Raw genomic sequence first — 12,687 nt, forward strand, 5'->3', positions numbered from 1 at the left:
GACTACATCTCTCCTGAATCTTTAGGCTGAATAAATCAAATTCCTTCAACCTTTCTTCATCTGTCATGTTCTCAAACCATCTAATCGTCTTGCTAACTCTCTGCTGTACCCTTTTTTTATTCTTCTGTGACTATTTTGAACTGGGGGGATCAAAGCTCTATATAGTATTGCAGGTGTAGACTGTCAGGGGTCCAGTAGAGTGTAAGAATCCCATCCCTCAATCTGCTGGCTGTACTTTTAGTGATGCAGCTAAGGGTACAGTTTGCCTTCTTTACTGCAAGGATGCACTTCTGATTCATGTTCAAATCCAGTTCATTTACTGTTTAACCGCTATTGTATTTCAGCCTAAGATAATGGGTTGTTTTGTTCCTATTGCATTTCAACCTTGTTTCAGGAAGAATCTTCTTATTGTTTTTTTTTCTGTGTGAGCACAAGGGAATACTCATGTTGTGGTGACTGCTCCTAGTCTGCATTCTGCAGTTTAATAGGAGCTTGAGTCATGCTTGAAATGTTTTTTGGTTGTGGATCTACCAGGGTGTGTGTTCTCCTACCATCTTGTCTTCCCCCTCTTTGTCATGGTTGTAGAATGGACTATAGAATTTGGTCTGTTTGATTATGTAAAATGTAATATTCTTAAGCTCTGTCTCTCAAAGTCTTACAGTTTTTTAACTGTTTCTTATTCCTGGTTGGAAAGTGTCTTCCACAGATCTTTTTATGACAACAGCCTGTTGCTTAACTCCTTTTCTTAGAATTGCCTTTTTTAAAAAAAAAAAATCTCTCCCAAATACTGGAGGTGACTTCACTCCCATCCTAAGTATTAAACATTAATAGACAATAGACAATCTCCTTCTAGTTCACCTATCTCTAGAAAGTCTTATTCCTCATTTGACAATTTATCTGAAAATATGTCCTTCAATTGCTGTAATACTGTGTGGTCTGAAATGGCTTGAAGAAACATTTCGGATTAGATTCCAGCAGAATTCTCTTAATAGAGCCAATTACTTAATAAAAGCAGTAACAAAAAAGAAATTATGTCAGAGATTTTAGGCTGATGTTCTGTTTACCGTCAATTCTTTGAGAAATAAGAGCTTAATGCAAGATTGATTTCATTATACTGACCAAGCTTTTTCAAAAAACCGCAAGTAGTTAAAAGCATTTGGGAAATAAAATTGTGCTGTATTTAAATGTGCTAGTTATGTGCTCAGAGCCCTACATAAAAAATTAAATTTTCAGTTTAAATGACAATCTGTCCAGTTTCTAGATTTGTTTTTTAGTGTCTGACCAATATTATACTTATTTAGTCTGAGAGGTAATAATAATTCATAATGCTCAGAGCAATTGGAAACAGAAACCAGTCCCTTTTAATTGTTTCCTTCCGTTGTATTTAATTCAGCTTCTCTGGATACATTAAAATTCTTGGATGATAGGTTTGTTTTCTGCTTGTTGTCGTAATAATAAAAGCTGGACCCCACAGGAAGATTTAGAAAAATACGGTATTCCAAGTTCTTTTTGAGAGCCAACCAAACTTGAAAGTGAACTTTTTTTTAAGTGGTCCTTTTTTCCAATCTTTATATTCAAATTTCAACATTCTATGGATGCCACAAATATTTAAAGTGAAATTTTTAGTTTATACAACAATAACGTTTAAGGGAAACTTACTTTCTCTTCCTTTAGTTTCATTTACCATTTTCAGCACAACTGTATACTGCGGTTTTTTGCTCACATATTTATAAAATAATGAAAAATGTCTCTAGATTTTCGAGGTGAGCACTCCTGCTTTTTAAGTCATGTAAAGAGTCCTGTCTTCAGCCCCAGCTGTTCTATAGGTCTGTTTTCAAGTGCATCCAGACTGTTCTGATACCTTGCAATTCCTTTCTTCATATATTCTGAGCACAAGTCTTCCTTCTTCATCCACAGGGTCAAACCTCAGGTGTAGGTTCTGATGATCTCATATACATCACAGCAGCATCCTGTTTTCTAATTTTGAAGAGTGAATTCTTGCCTGTTGATGTCCATCCTGACTGTTGCAAAGATCACTATTCCAGCTCATTGCTTTAACAGTATTGCATTGTTTGCTTCTCCTTTCTCTGTGCTCCCACATTTCCAATACAAGCTATTGTTCTCACTTTGAAGGCTGTGTACCCTTCCACCCCTCTTTCAGTACTGAGATCTCATCTGTGCTTCAAGTGATGCTGCTGTTTAGGTTCAAACTCTTAAATTTTCAAATAAATATTGCTGTGCTTTCTCTGAAATATGTGGAGCAACCTGGGAGAGAAAAAAGACATTGTAAGCTCTGTGAGACATGGTACTATCAAACTTTATTTGTACAGTGACTGGTGATTGGCTTTAACGGACTCCTGGTCTATGGTAAATAGAGTATCTTCTGCAGTAATGCCAGTTCAACAGGTACTTGTTGAAACTATATCCAGCATTAAGTCACTAGACTGGAAGCTAGTGTGTTACAAACTGTCCATCAGATTCAGCAATGCTTCAGCATTCCTCCTTACTTTAATAAGGAATGTCATATCTATCCTTGTAGTCCTGAGTCTTAAAAATTTGCTAATGCTTTTTAGTAGCTTTAACTAGTACAATTTTTTTTTTTTATCATTTGGCTCAATGTATGCATGTGTGTCTGAGCAGATCTGTGTTTAACTTAACTGTGATGATGCTAATGTGCATCTTTCTCCTCCCCTTCCCACATCACTTGGCCACCCTGGGGAAGGAGGGAGAATATTTCCCCCAGGGGATGAAAACCAGGACTGAATTTTTCTCCCTCAGTGGATTGTGTAGCAAAGGAAACATGATCATCCACATTTGACTTTTGTAACTAGCTTGCCAAAGATGACCGTGACAAGGAAAAGCCCTTCTCCCTACCTTTAGCCGTCTTCTTGATACAGATGTGATCTGAGGCATTACTGCTTACGGGGTAGGGGGAAAGAACTTTTCAAAAAGTAGCTCTATAAACAGACACAAGTAAGAATTTATTGGCTTTAACAATCTGATTTTTTCCCTTTTTTTCCTTAAAGCCTTGTTCTATGTGTTGTATTTGTTTGCCTAATTTAAGTAACATTGAAAAAGTTTTAACCAAGCATTAATTTAAATCCAATTTCCTGTCTCTCTTGAGGAGAAAGGAGGGAGAGCTTCATGTTTTTTTCTTTTGCTTTTAAATTTTCCCACCCCTGTGGCTGGAGGAAGCTGTGTGAAGAACATGTTCCCACAGACTGGGGGTCTCCAACAATGACATTTCCGTTTGCAAGCAGGCAGCAGGACGGCAGGCGAGGCTCAGACCACTGCCTTGGGCATTGTGAGCCTGAGCACGTACGCTTACGTCACCAGAGTTTGAACCTGCATTTGATGGACTTTGTATAAAAAGTGCTAAAGCTGAGCAGGAAACGGAGATTTCCCTCACATTCTTCTAGAAATTGCCTTTAGTTTTGTTTTTTTCCTCTGTTGGAGGGGATTGCAGTTGTTTTCCATTTGTAATCCAAATCATTGGTTTGACAAGAAATACAACTGCCTTCATTCTCAGCCTGCGTGGCACAGTAACACTGTGGGATTCTGGGTGGAGTTTTCTGTACTAGGAATGACAAGTTTTATGTCTTGGCAAAGACAGGTGATGTCTATTATGCTGTCAGGTGAAAGGTTGACTTGTGTGATTGCGTTTCTGCAATTCTTTGACTGGAGGTCATAGTTCCTGCTACGTTAAAATTTTAAAAACTAAGCAGGGGAGCTAGTTAGCTTCTGCTTAAGCCCAGTTAAGCGAGTTAGATATTAAAGCATATTTATATTAATCCATACAGGTCTAAAAGATAAACTGTGAGTTGTTGTTACTGGTTTTTTTCTTAATTAAAATTTTAAACTGACTGCTACCCACTTAGCCGCTTTACCATTGTTTGACTGCCAACAGCCAAGTATAGAGTAATTTAAAAGGTCACTGAGGCATCTTGTTCATAACTCTTCTGGACTGGGCTGACTCTTTTTATAATATTATATACAGTCTCAGGAGATGCATTTACCAGTGCCACTGATTTTCCTACTGGAACTAAAAGGTCGAGAGTGCAAGACTGCAGTTTTCAATTTCAGTTTCAATCCCAAAGATAATGATTCCCTGCCACTGTCAGTGTTAAATCTGTTGGAACATCTTCATTTCCAAATTAAACTTAATTTTTGTTTGTGATCTTGTTTGCATAAGTTTCTGTACAGAAGTCGTTTGTTTAGAAGAGAAAATACTTGTCCTCATCAGTTAGAAATTTTGTCTTGATATTAATGCAGTGGAAGTAGAAAAGTAAAATCTTACGTTAATGGAGATGCTAGTACTTTGTCTGTTTCTGGGATTTTAGGCATACATCTTTATCTCATTTGTTTGACTATCTTGGTGTGTACATTTGTACCAAATCTATACTCTTACCCTTACTCTTACTCTACCACAACATTTTACATCTTTTAACACACACATTTTGGACACTTTTTTTTGGCGGGGGACGGGGGGGCGGCAGTGTGAGCTTAATAATATCTCTAATTAATATAAAAGATAACTGACTTTCTTATCACTACATTTTTTTGTTGTTCTCTGTAGTAGTGTGTTTTGGTTTCTTACCACAGAACTTTAGTATTAGGCTGTTCACTTTCTCTGCTGATTTCTTCAAAAGTATTAAAAAAAACCACAAAAAAACCCCCACAAGTATTGGTGGATTGGTAGAAATAATAATACTTAGATTATGATTTTAATATTGTTTATATTTTGTTCCCTTCAAGAATATTGACATAACAAACTTCAGCAGTAGCTGGAATGATGGCTTGGCTTTCTGTGCGGTTCTCCATACTTACCTCCCAGCTCATATTCCCTATCAAGAGCTAAACAGCCAGGACAAGGTAAGACATTAAAAATCCCATTCCTAGGACTGTGAGACTATAGAATTAACATGAGTTAATAAAGAAGAATTAACAAATTTGAGTTCTAAAAAAACCAATATTACTAGGAATCATAACTGAAACACTTCAAACTACTTTGCTGCTTGTCTTATTATAACCTTTTAATATTATGAGATCATTGGGTTAAATGGAACTTTGAAACAGAAAAAAATAACAGAAGTTCATAAATTTTAAGTCTGAGGCATTTTATTTAACCCAGACAGTTGGGAAGTGTTTTCAGTTCAGGTTTTGGAAGCAAGGGGTGTTTAAGCTTAAAGATTTTAAATCCGTCAGATTTGTACCTTGACATGTTTTGTTCATCCCTTTCAATATCACAAGGATGTTGTTTCATCCTACTTCCTCATACTGATAACTGAACTGTGATACTCTTTTCAAGTGATAGGTATCCAATAAAGGTAGACTAGATGTCAAGACTGCAGAGTAGTCTGTATGTATTCTAGTGTGCTACAGTTAATACCTACTGGTGTGTTATCTGGAGATATGTTATTAATGATAATATACCCTAAAAAAATAAGAATATTTCATTAACACATGAAGATACTTTTTATGCTTTTTAAAGAATAAATAATCCATTCTTTAGCATTTTATAACTCGGTCATTCTTCACTGGAAATGATTTTTCAGCATTATCTTCTGAATGAGGAATTAATACAAATTTTCCATAAATTTTTGGATTATATTAGGACATGTTCATTCCTATGGCTCTCTTTAGATTACTATAGTCAAATTATGGACGCCATTTGAAGCAAAAGTAGCAGCATTACTATGAACGTTCTTACACTACTTTATTATGTTTGAAGTAGTATTTCCTTGGTTTCTAACATGGTTTTATATCTCATGCAGAGAAGAAATTTCACTTTGGCTTTTCAGGCAGCTGAAAGTGTTGGCATCAAATCTACTCTGGTAAGTTTTAACTGCATACTGAATTAATTATGACCCATTTATAAAGATCAAATTATTCTGTTTTGTACTTTTGAAAGATTTTGATGCTTTATACTTAAAAATAGCAGCAGATGAGCTCAGCTAGAGGTTATTGCCCCTGTATTGTACTTGACTGAAAAACATAAAAGATACTCCCTACCTCGGTGCCTTTGTTTAATAAACCCACTGTCGTCAACAACTTAAGCTTACATGGTTTTTGCGTGAAATAGTGACTGAGATACAGACCTGTAGTCCAGCAGCTACAGCAAAGGCAACAATGTGATAGCCTGCAGCAGATAAACTCTTAAGCTATAAAAGGAAGATTGATCAAACCTCATCTCTCAATATCATAAAAAATAATAATAAAGGCAATGGATTTGTTTGAGAATAATTTGAGAAATAGCTGTGTGATACAATCTTCAAGAATTCATTAATTCTCTCCTATCTCTGACCTACTTTCAAATTATTTGGGGTTTTTGAAATTCTAGAGGTACAAATCAAGCTATGTTATTTGTTCTTTTGCTTAGTGTAATATGAGAGTCAAGATTTATCTCTTAAACTTTTCATTTGTCATCATTGTAAATAAGGTTTTTTTCAATTATTGTTTATAATAAGCTTATACAAATCTCAGAGTAAAAGAATTAGTTTTCAATAGTGTAGTATTTCTAGAAAAGGAACATTTCTGAAGGTATGGAATTGGGAGTAACCCAAGCCCTTGTCAATAATCACAAAGATCCAGCTAAAATTGCCAGTATCAGAAATGATACTTAAGTGATACTTTTGTAACCTAAATTCTAACAGAGCTGCCATAGTTAGCAACTAATAATACAACACAGACATTTTTAAAAATAACACTTCCCTTGATCCTTATCAGCACTTTTACCCCCCCAGCATTGTATTTGCTGACAATGGCAGTGTAACTGTTGGGCTTTTGTACTTTGACTTTGTCAGTGATCTGAAACATTGAAGTTTCTTACCAAGTGCTGCCGTAAGAACTAGATTGTGGAAAATAACTGCAGTAATCCTTCCATAATTCAGCTTTAGTCTAAATGGTTACTGTCTGTCCTTTCTTTTTGTAATGTACTTGATTACAGATACTCTAAAAAGACAAACTCAATGGAATGAAATCTTCTAAGTGCAAATTGTATCTATCATAAGGATTTAGAATCTTATTTACATACCTACATACGCAGTGTGTATGATGTGTATGTTTGTGAATTTTTTTCCTTCTCCATATTACATGGGTGGAGGGTGAAAAAGGGTGTAAAAACGACTGTATGTAAATAGTAGTGGTGGTAATGTAAGGGGAAGTTATTTGTTTCCTGAATAAGAAAGTGTTTGACTACTTTCATGTAGAAAATTTAAAAAAAACATTTTCTCTTTTTTGAGTTCTGGAAGTTCCTGGACCCAAAGCTTACAAAATAGACCCTTACAGTAAACAAAATTTATGAGAAACTACATCACTCTGTTTTCCTTTGTACATGTGCCTTTGAAAAGGGTAGATCAGGCTTTGTTTACCCTGCTTATTCACTGACAATCTGGTATACTGTTATTATGAAACACATGTGAACTGGCCTGTCAGTTAGACACGAACTGTTCGCTTTGTTTCTTGGATATACCCAGATTGGTAGTAAACTTCCCACTTCCTTGCCTCTTTACTCAAAAATATGTATAAAATAATCTAAAGTTCAGTAGTTTACTGTAAAATGGGATTCAATTATTTATTGATGGTTGACTCTTACCCTTATATGAATTTTTAACTTAAGCTTCAATTAATATCTGGGCCTTGATTCTGTGACTCACGGTTCTAGGTAGATTGCATTGACTTGCGAGGCTGGTGTTAGGGGTATGCGAACACTAAAGTCTTGACTACTATATACTAATTGTCCTAAGTGGGGGACGACTCAAGCATGCACAACATTAGACATTTTGATCTTAAGTCAACAAAATAACTATCTACAGATATGCTATTCATGGCTGTTTACATTTTGTAAGCCATACAAAGATATATGGAAGAAAACAGAGCTTTCTTCATCAGTGCTTTAAATTGTGGAAACTTTACAGATTTACCATTCCCAGGAATTTGTAAAAACACTACCACATTACTCACAAGGTTCTCATTCCTGATTTTGACCAATCTGTTTTCTGTGACAGGACATCAATGAAATGGTGCGAACTGAGCGTCCAGACTGGCAGAATGTCATGCTGTATGTTACAGCAATTTACAAATACTTTGAAACCTGAAACCCTAATAATTCAACAGATCCATGGGATAGAACCAACATGAGCTACCAGATGGAAATCTTATTGAAATGCTAATCCCCATTTCACTGAAAACTGGCAACATTTGAGTCCCCTCAAACTTCAGTGACACTATCCTGGATTGCCTCAGATTGCTTCAGCTACTAAGCCTGGAAACAACTGTTTAAAAGCAAGAACTTGTTGCCACAGTGCTTGTAATAACCCAAGTTATTAAGCTATTCAGATTAATTATGTAGCCTAAAGAGCCTGGACTACTTACGTGCTGCCTTTCCAGCCAGACTTCCTGAAGCTTTCTTTCCTGGGAGAGTGAGATGAATGGATCCTCTAGCATATAGGAGACTGAATGTACAGATAAAGCTTTGAGAAGGAAAAGGGTAACATGGCGTCATATTACTGAACTTTCTGTAGCATCCTGATACCACAGAGTCTGAATATTCTACCCACAGCATATGGCACCCCGATACAGTAGAGTTCTTAATGGTAATTTAGTTACTGCCTTTACAGCTATTTTCCCTCCTTTAACTATTCTAAATATGCACAATATTCTAGGAAAACAAGCTTTTATTCCATAACGACAAATTGAGTGGAAAAGTGCTCTCGATACCTCGAAAAATTTGGCACAGAAGAACTCTTCATTCTAAAGCTTCATTATAAGCCTACCTCTGTCACAGCGATGTGGCTTCCAACTTTATCTTATGGATTGTAAAGACTAGCACATACAGCTCCTGGTTTTCAGGTACGCTATACTTCAAGCAATCTGTCCAAACTCCCTGTGCTTCCATTATAACAGAAATGAATCAATAATCAACCCTTGTATGGCTTGTTCTTTCTCCTCTTCCTCCTTTGCCTGTGTAGCACAAGCAGCTACTGCAGGCCTTAGTCTACAGCAATACGAGCATACGTCATGGATTTCTGTGGTAGAATTTTGGAACTGGGATGGCATTTCCTCTGCAGAGAAGATATTTTCAATAAGATATAATAATGAAGTAGTTTGTCTCAAAATCCAGCTTTGCCATGTTTTCTGTGTGGTTTTGATTGATCTTGCACATCCTCATCTGACTGACAGAAGGTGAGATGTTCTCTGACAAGAACTATGGAGGAACTGATGTAATGTGTATACACCCAGTAGTCTTGAATATTGCATGGAAATGACTCATTGTCACAAGGAAGGAATTGAGATTTAGTCTGCTCAACTTCTGTTTTCCTAAAATGTACCTGGATTTATGTAACAGCTCTCGGGCGAAAGAGTTCAAGTAAGTGCCTTAGCGATCATTGAATTGATACATCCTGGCACTTCAGGGCCTTGTGCAGAATGTTAATGGCTCAGAACGATTTCATATATCCATTTGTCATAAGCTGTTTGTTGTAATCTTGTTTGTCAAATCAAGGGAAGGCTTCACTCTATCATTGCTTCTGCCTCTTATTTTTCTGAATACTTATCAGCAGTTAAGCCACAGTTGAAAGTCTCTCATTAATATTAAGCAGAAGCCTACTTTAGAAGTGAGTTCTTCAACAATTGCTATTTATAAGCACATGCTCTTTCAACACAGTAACCCTGTTATAAAGAAAATGAATCTGCCATTCCTGTGGTGCTCTTATGACTGTTAAGGACAGTTTGAATGTCACAGATGTTAACCCAGTGAATGCAGCTGTGCTTGGCATCTGTGAAACTTCATCATGGTATAAAAGCACAGATTCAACTCAAAATTATTGCCAAATACAAAAACTTATCATCTGAAGAACATAGCCCGTGTGAAGAGTAATAATTCAGCATGTCTCTAGCAGCTAGCATTGTATAAAAATATACATTTACACTGACATGTGCCTGTGAGAATTACAAAAAGTTTGCAGAATAACTACTTAATCCATACTGAGGGTCTTTAGAGAAGTTTTCAGAGCAGCAGTGTCTCACACATTCTTACAGTTCTTTAGAACCCTAAAAGTAGCTAGATACCCTCAGATTAGTAATTGGTGCATTTGAAGAGCCAACATAAGCTAAAGACAGTTGTTGCAAGAGAGGCTTCAAGTGAAAAATCTTCATTAACAGATTTTAATAAAAGTCTGATATACAATTTCCTCTCCTGTATATTTCTTAAAAAAAAATTTGCTCACTTCATTTCTTCAAATAAGTTTCAGTAAGTGTAGTCTTATTGGAAATACACTTTATTGCTCTCACATTCCATCTCCTACTTCTAAATTCCAGGTTTTGCCACTTTGTGTTTAAAAAAACCTTTTATTCACCCTCTGAACAGACATCCCTATCTATGATTGTCTTATTTATTGCCTTAGATTTTCAGAAAATATTTTTCTAATGAAAAGGATAGAATTTCTTGGTCTAAATTAATTCATGACCTGTTTTGCTAAGGTAATTTGAGCTTTAAGCTGATTTTTTTCTGTCCAGTGGTCAACTTCATTTACCTGGAATGTTGTATTAGTCCTTAACTTTAGCCCTTAACTGAAATAACACTAATAGTTAACCATTTGTAAAAGGGGAAATCACATTTTCCAGATACTTTCTGTTAAAAAGATGAGCTACTAGTCTTCAGAGAGAGAGAAAGAGAAAAAAAAAGTTATTAGTAATTAGAAAAATCATCTTGTTTTGAACTTCAGAGCTCTGCAAACTTCTTGGTGTGATCTGTCTGATAAACCTCTGCTGAACTCATATCTGTAAAGGAAAATTGGGCTTCATGAAGAGGTTTTTTTTATAATGATATATCTGAGCCTTTACACATAAGATGCGGCACCGCTGTCCAAATGGAAGTAATGAAGCAATGGAAGATCTAAAACAAACATAATGCCCTGCTGCATTCTACAACATGTTTTTTCTGAAGGTTCAAACTGCATTCAGTTTTTCAAGAGGAAGAATAGCTGTAGCTCTTCTGGACGTGGATGATACTGTTCTGTTTGGTTCCTACTCATAGTCAATCCTGAAACAGCCTGGTCTTTTGTACCTATGAAGTGCAAGTTCATGCTGATTTACTTTCTTTTTAATCCAGAACATATTTCTGAATGTACTAAAAAAAGGACAAATATTTTATCATCAATTTATATTATTGCATTTTAATATGTGCCTTGCAAATGCCTGTGCTGTGGTATATCAGGGTTACTCATTGCCAGCTGTAGGGGTGGGGTGGACAACAAAATGGAGCTGTTGAACATATTGATGCACTTACAGCTATATCATCTTCTGGATCCTGTTTACTGAAATGCTTCCATAGATTAGAGAAGTCAGTTTAGAGCCAGATGAGTATTCAGTTTGGCTAGTTGTCATCCTGATGCAAGATCATTAGCAATGAACTGAATGAACAGTTGTGAGGTTTTCTTGACCACAAAAAAAAGGGATGGGAGGAAAAATTAAAATTTGGTTATTTGGGAAAATTCTGTCAGAGAGGTTTTGGTATGGAGTATCTAACAATAGCAGAACTGAGATGACTTCAGAATGGATTACACTTGATTTGGTTTTCTGTTGGTTTTGTTCGATCCAGTTTGTGGTTGTCTTGTATATTTAAATAGAAATACTAAATTAATATCCCTGGTGTGGATCTCTGGCCCTCACAAAGACCTCTCATTCTCATGCCTCTGAAAATTTGCTAGTGACATTTTTCCCTTTTAAAATTGTGTTTGTGGTTAGGTTACCCAGAATATAATATTTATTACAGCATATTCTGATTTAAAAGTAATTTTTTGTCTCCTTTGCATAAAATATATTCCTCAAGTTACATGTAGCATTTCTGATAATTTTTTGTCTCCAATTTTGTGAAATATTTCCACTGTTTGTGTTTTTCTGTAAAGTCCATCATCATGCTTTAGGGGCCCCTTAATTTGCCAGAGCTAAATGAACTCGGCTTTAATGCATTGGTGTAAACTTGTATTAATATCACTGGCAGAGTCATACTCTGGTTTTACATGCATAAGGAGAAATAAATTTGGCCCTTGCTCTAATGATGCAGTACAGGGGTTTAAACTGCTAAGGATCTGCCGTAAGAGTTTTGTAGCCATGGTGAAAAATTCTCATTGGCATCTCATTTCTGCTACCAATCTCAATGTTAAGTTCTTACCTATTTTTTTCAGTTCCCTGATCCAACACTTCAGACATTTGGATTCTGTTGCACGTTTTGCATCACCAAAAAATGACTTTTACTCAATTCTCTCTCTTTCTGTAGAGTTTTGGCCCAGGGTACAAATTTTGTTATAGCCTAGTTTTAAATAAGATTATTTGGGAAGTTAGAGATATGGAGAGCTTCTGGGTGTTTTTCTTACTTTGTGTTCTGCTTGTGATTGGTTTGGGAACTCTGTCTGTTTTTCAGGTGATAGGTGATAATATCTTCTAAAGCTGCCCCCTCTGGATGGCTGGCGTGAAGCTATGCATATGCTAAAGTTAAGCCTTTAAAACTGTGTTCATGGGACTCATGTGGTGACTTTACTACTTATTTGCCTCTTGCAACTAATATAATCACAGCTTAACTGTGGGCTGCATCAAGCAGGAGCTGTTAAGGGGCAGAATTTTTCTGGGAAGGAATCCAGTTGTACACCTTTACACTATTTTTTGCCTATTGTGAGTAATACTTTTGCT

At 36.1% G+C, this 12,687-nt stretch overlaps 1 protein-coding gene across 4 annotated transcripts in view; it reads left to right on the plus strand.

Annotated features, from left to right (window-relative positions):
* Positions 1 to 10,672, plus strand: part of SPECC1L (sperm antigen with calponin homology and coiled-coil domains 1 like) — a 69,096-nt gene extending 58,424 nt beyond the window's left edge. For all 4 annotated transcript variants that reach the window (XM_049804234.1, XM_049804232.1, XM_049804230.1 and 1 more), the window contains exons 14-16: positions 4,756 to 4,872; positions 5,775 to 5,834; positions 8,007 to 10,672. In XM_049804234.1, the coding sequence (XP_049660191.1) occupies positions 4,756 to 4,872; positions 5,775 to 5,834; positions 8,007 to 8,096 (267 nt within the window). In that variant the 3' untranslated portion in view covers positions 8,097 to 10,672. The remainder of the gene's footprint in view (positions 1 to 4,755; positions 4,873 to 5,774; positions 5,835 to 8,006) is intronic.
* Positions 10,673 to 12,687: the final 2,015 nt, after the last annotated feature.

Source organism: Accipiter gentilis, chromosome 7 (genome assembly GCF_929443795.1).
Source record: "Accipiter gentilis chromosome 7, bAccGen1.1, whole genome shotgun sequence".
Taxonomy (NCBI): Eukaryota; Metazoa; Chordata; class Aves; order Accipitriformes; family Accipitridae; genus Astur; species Astur gentilis.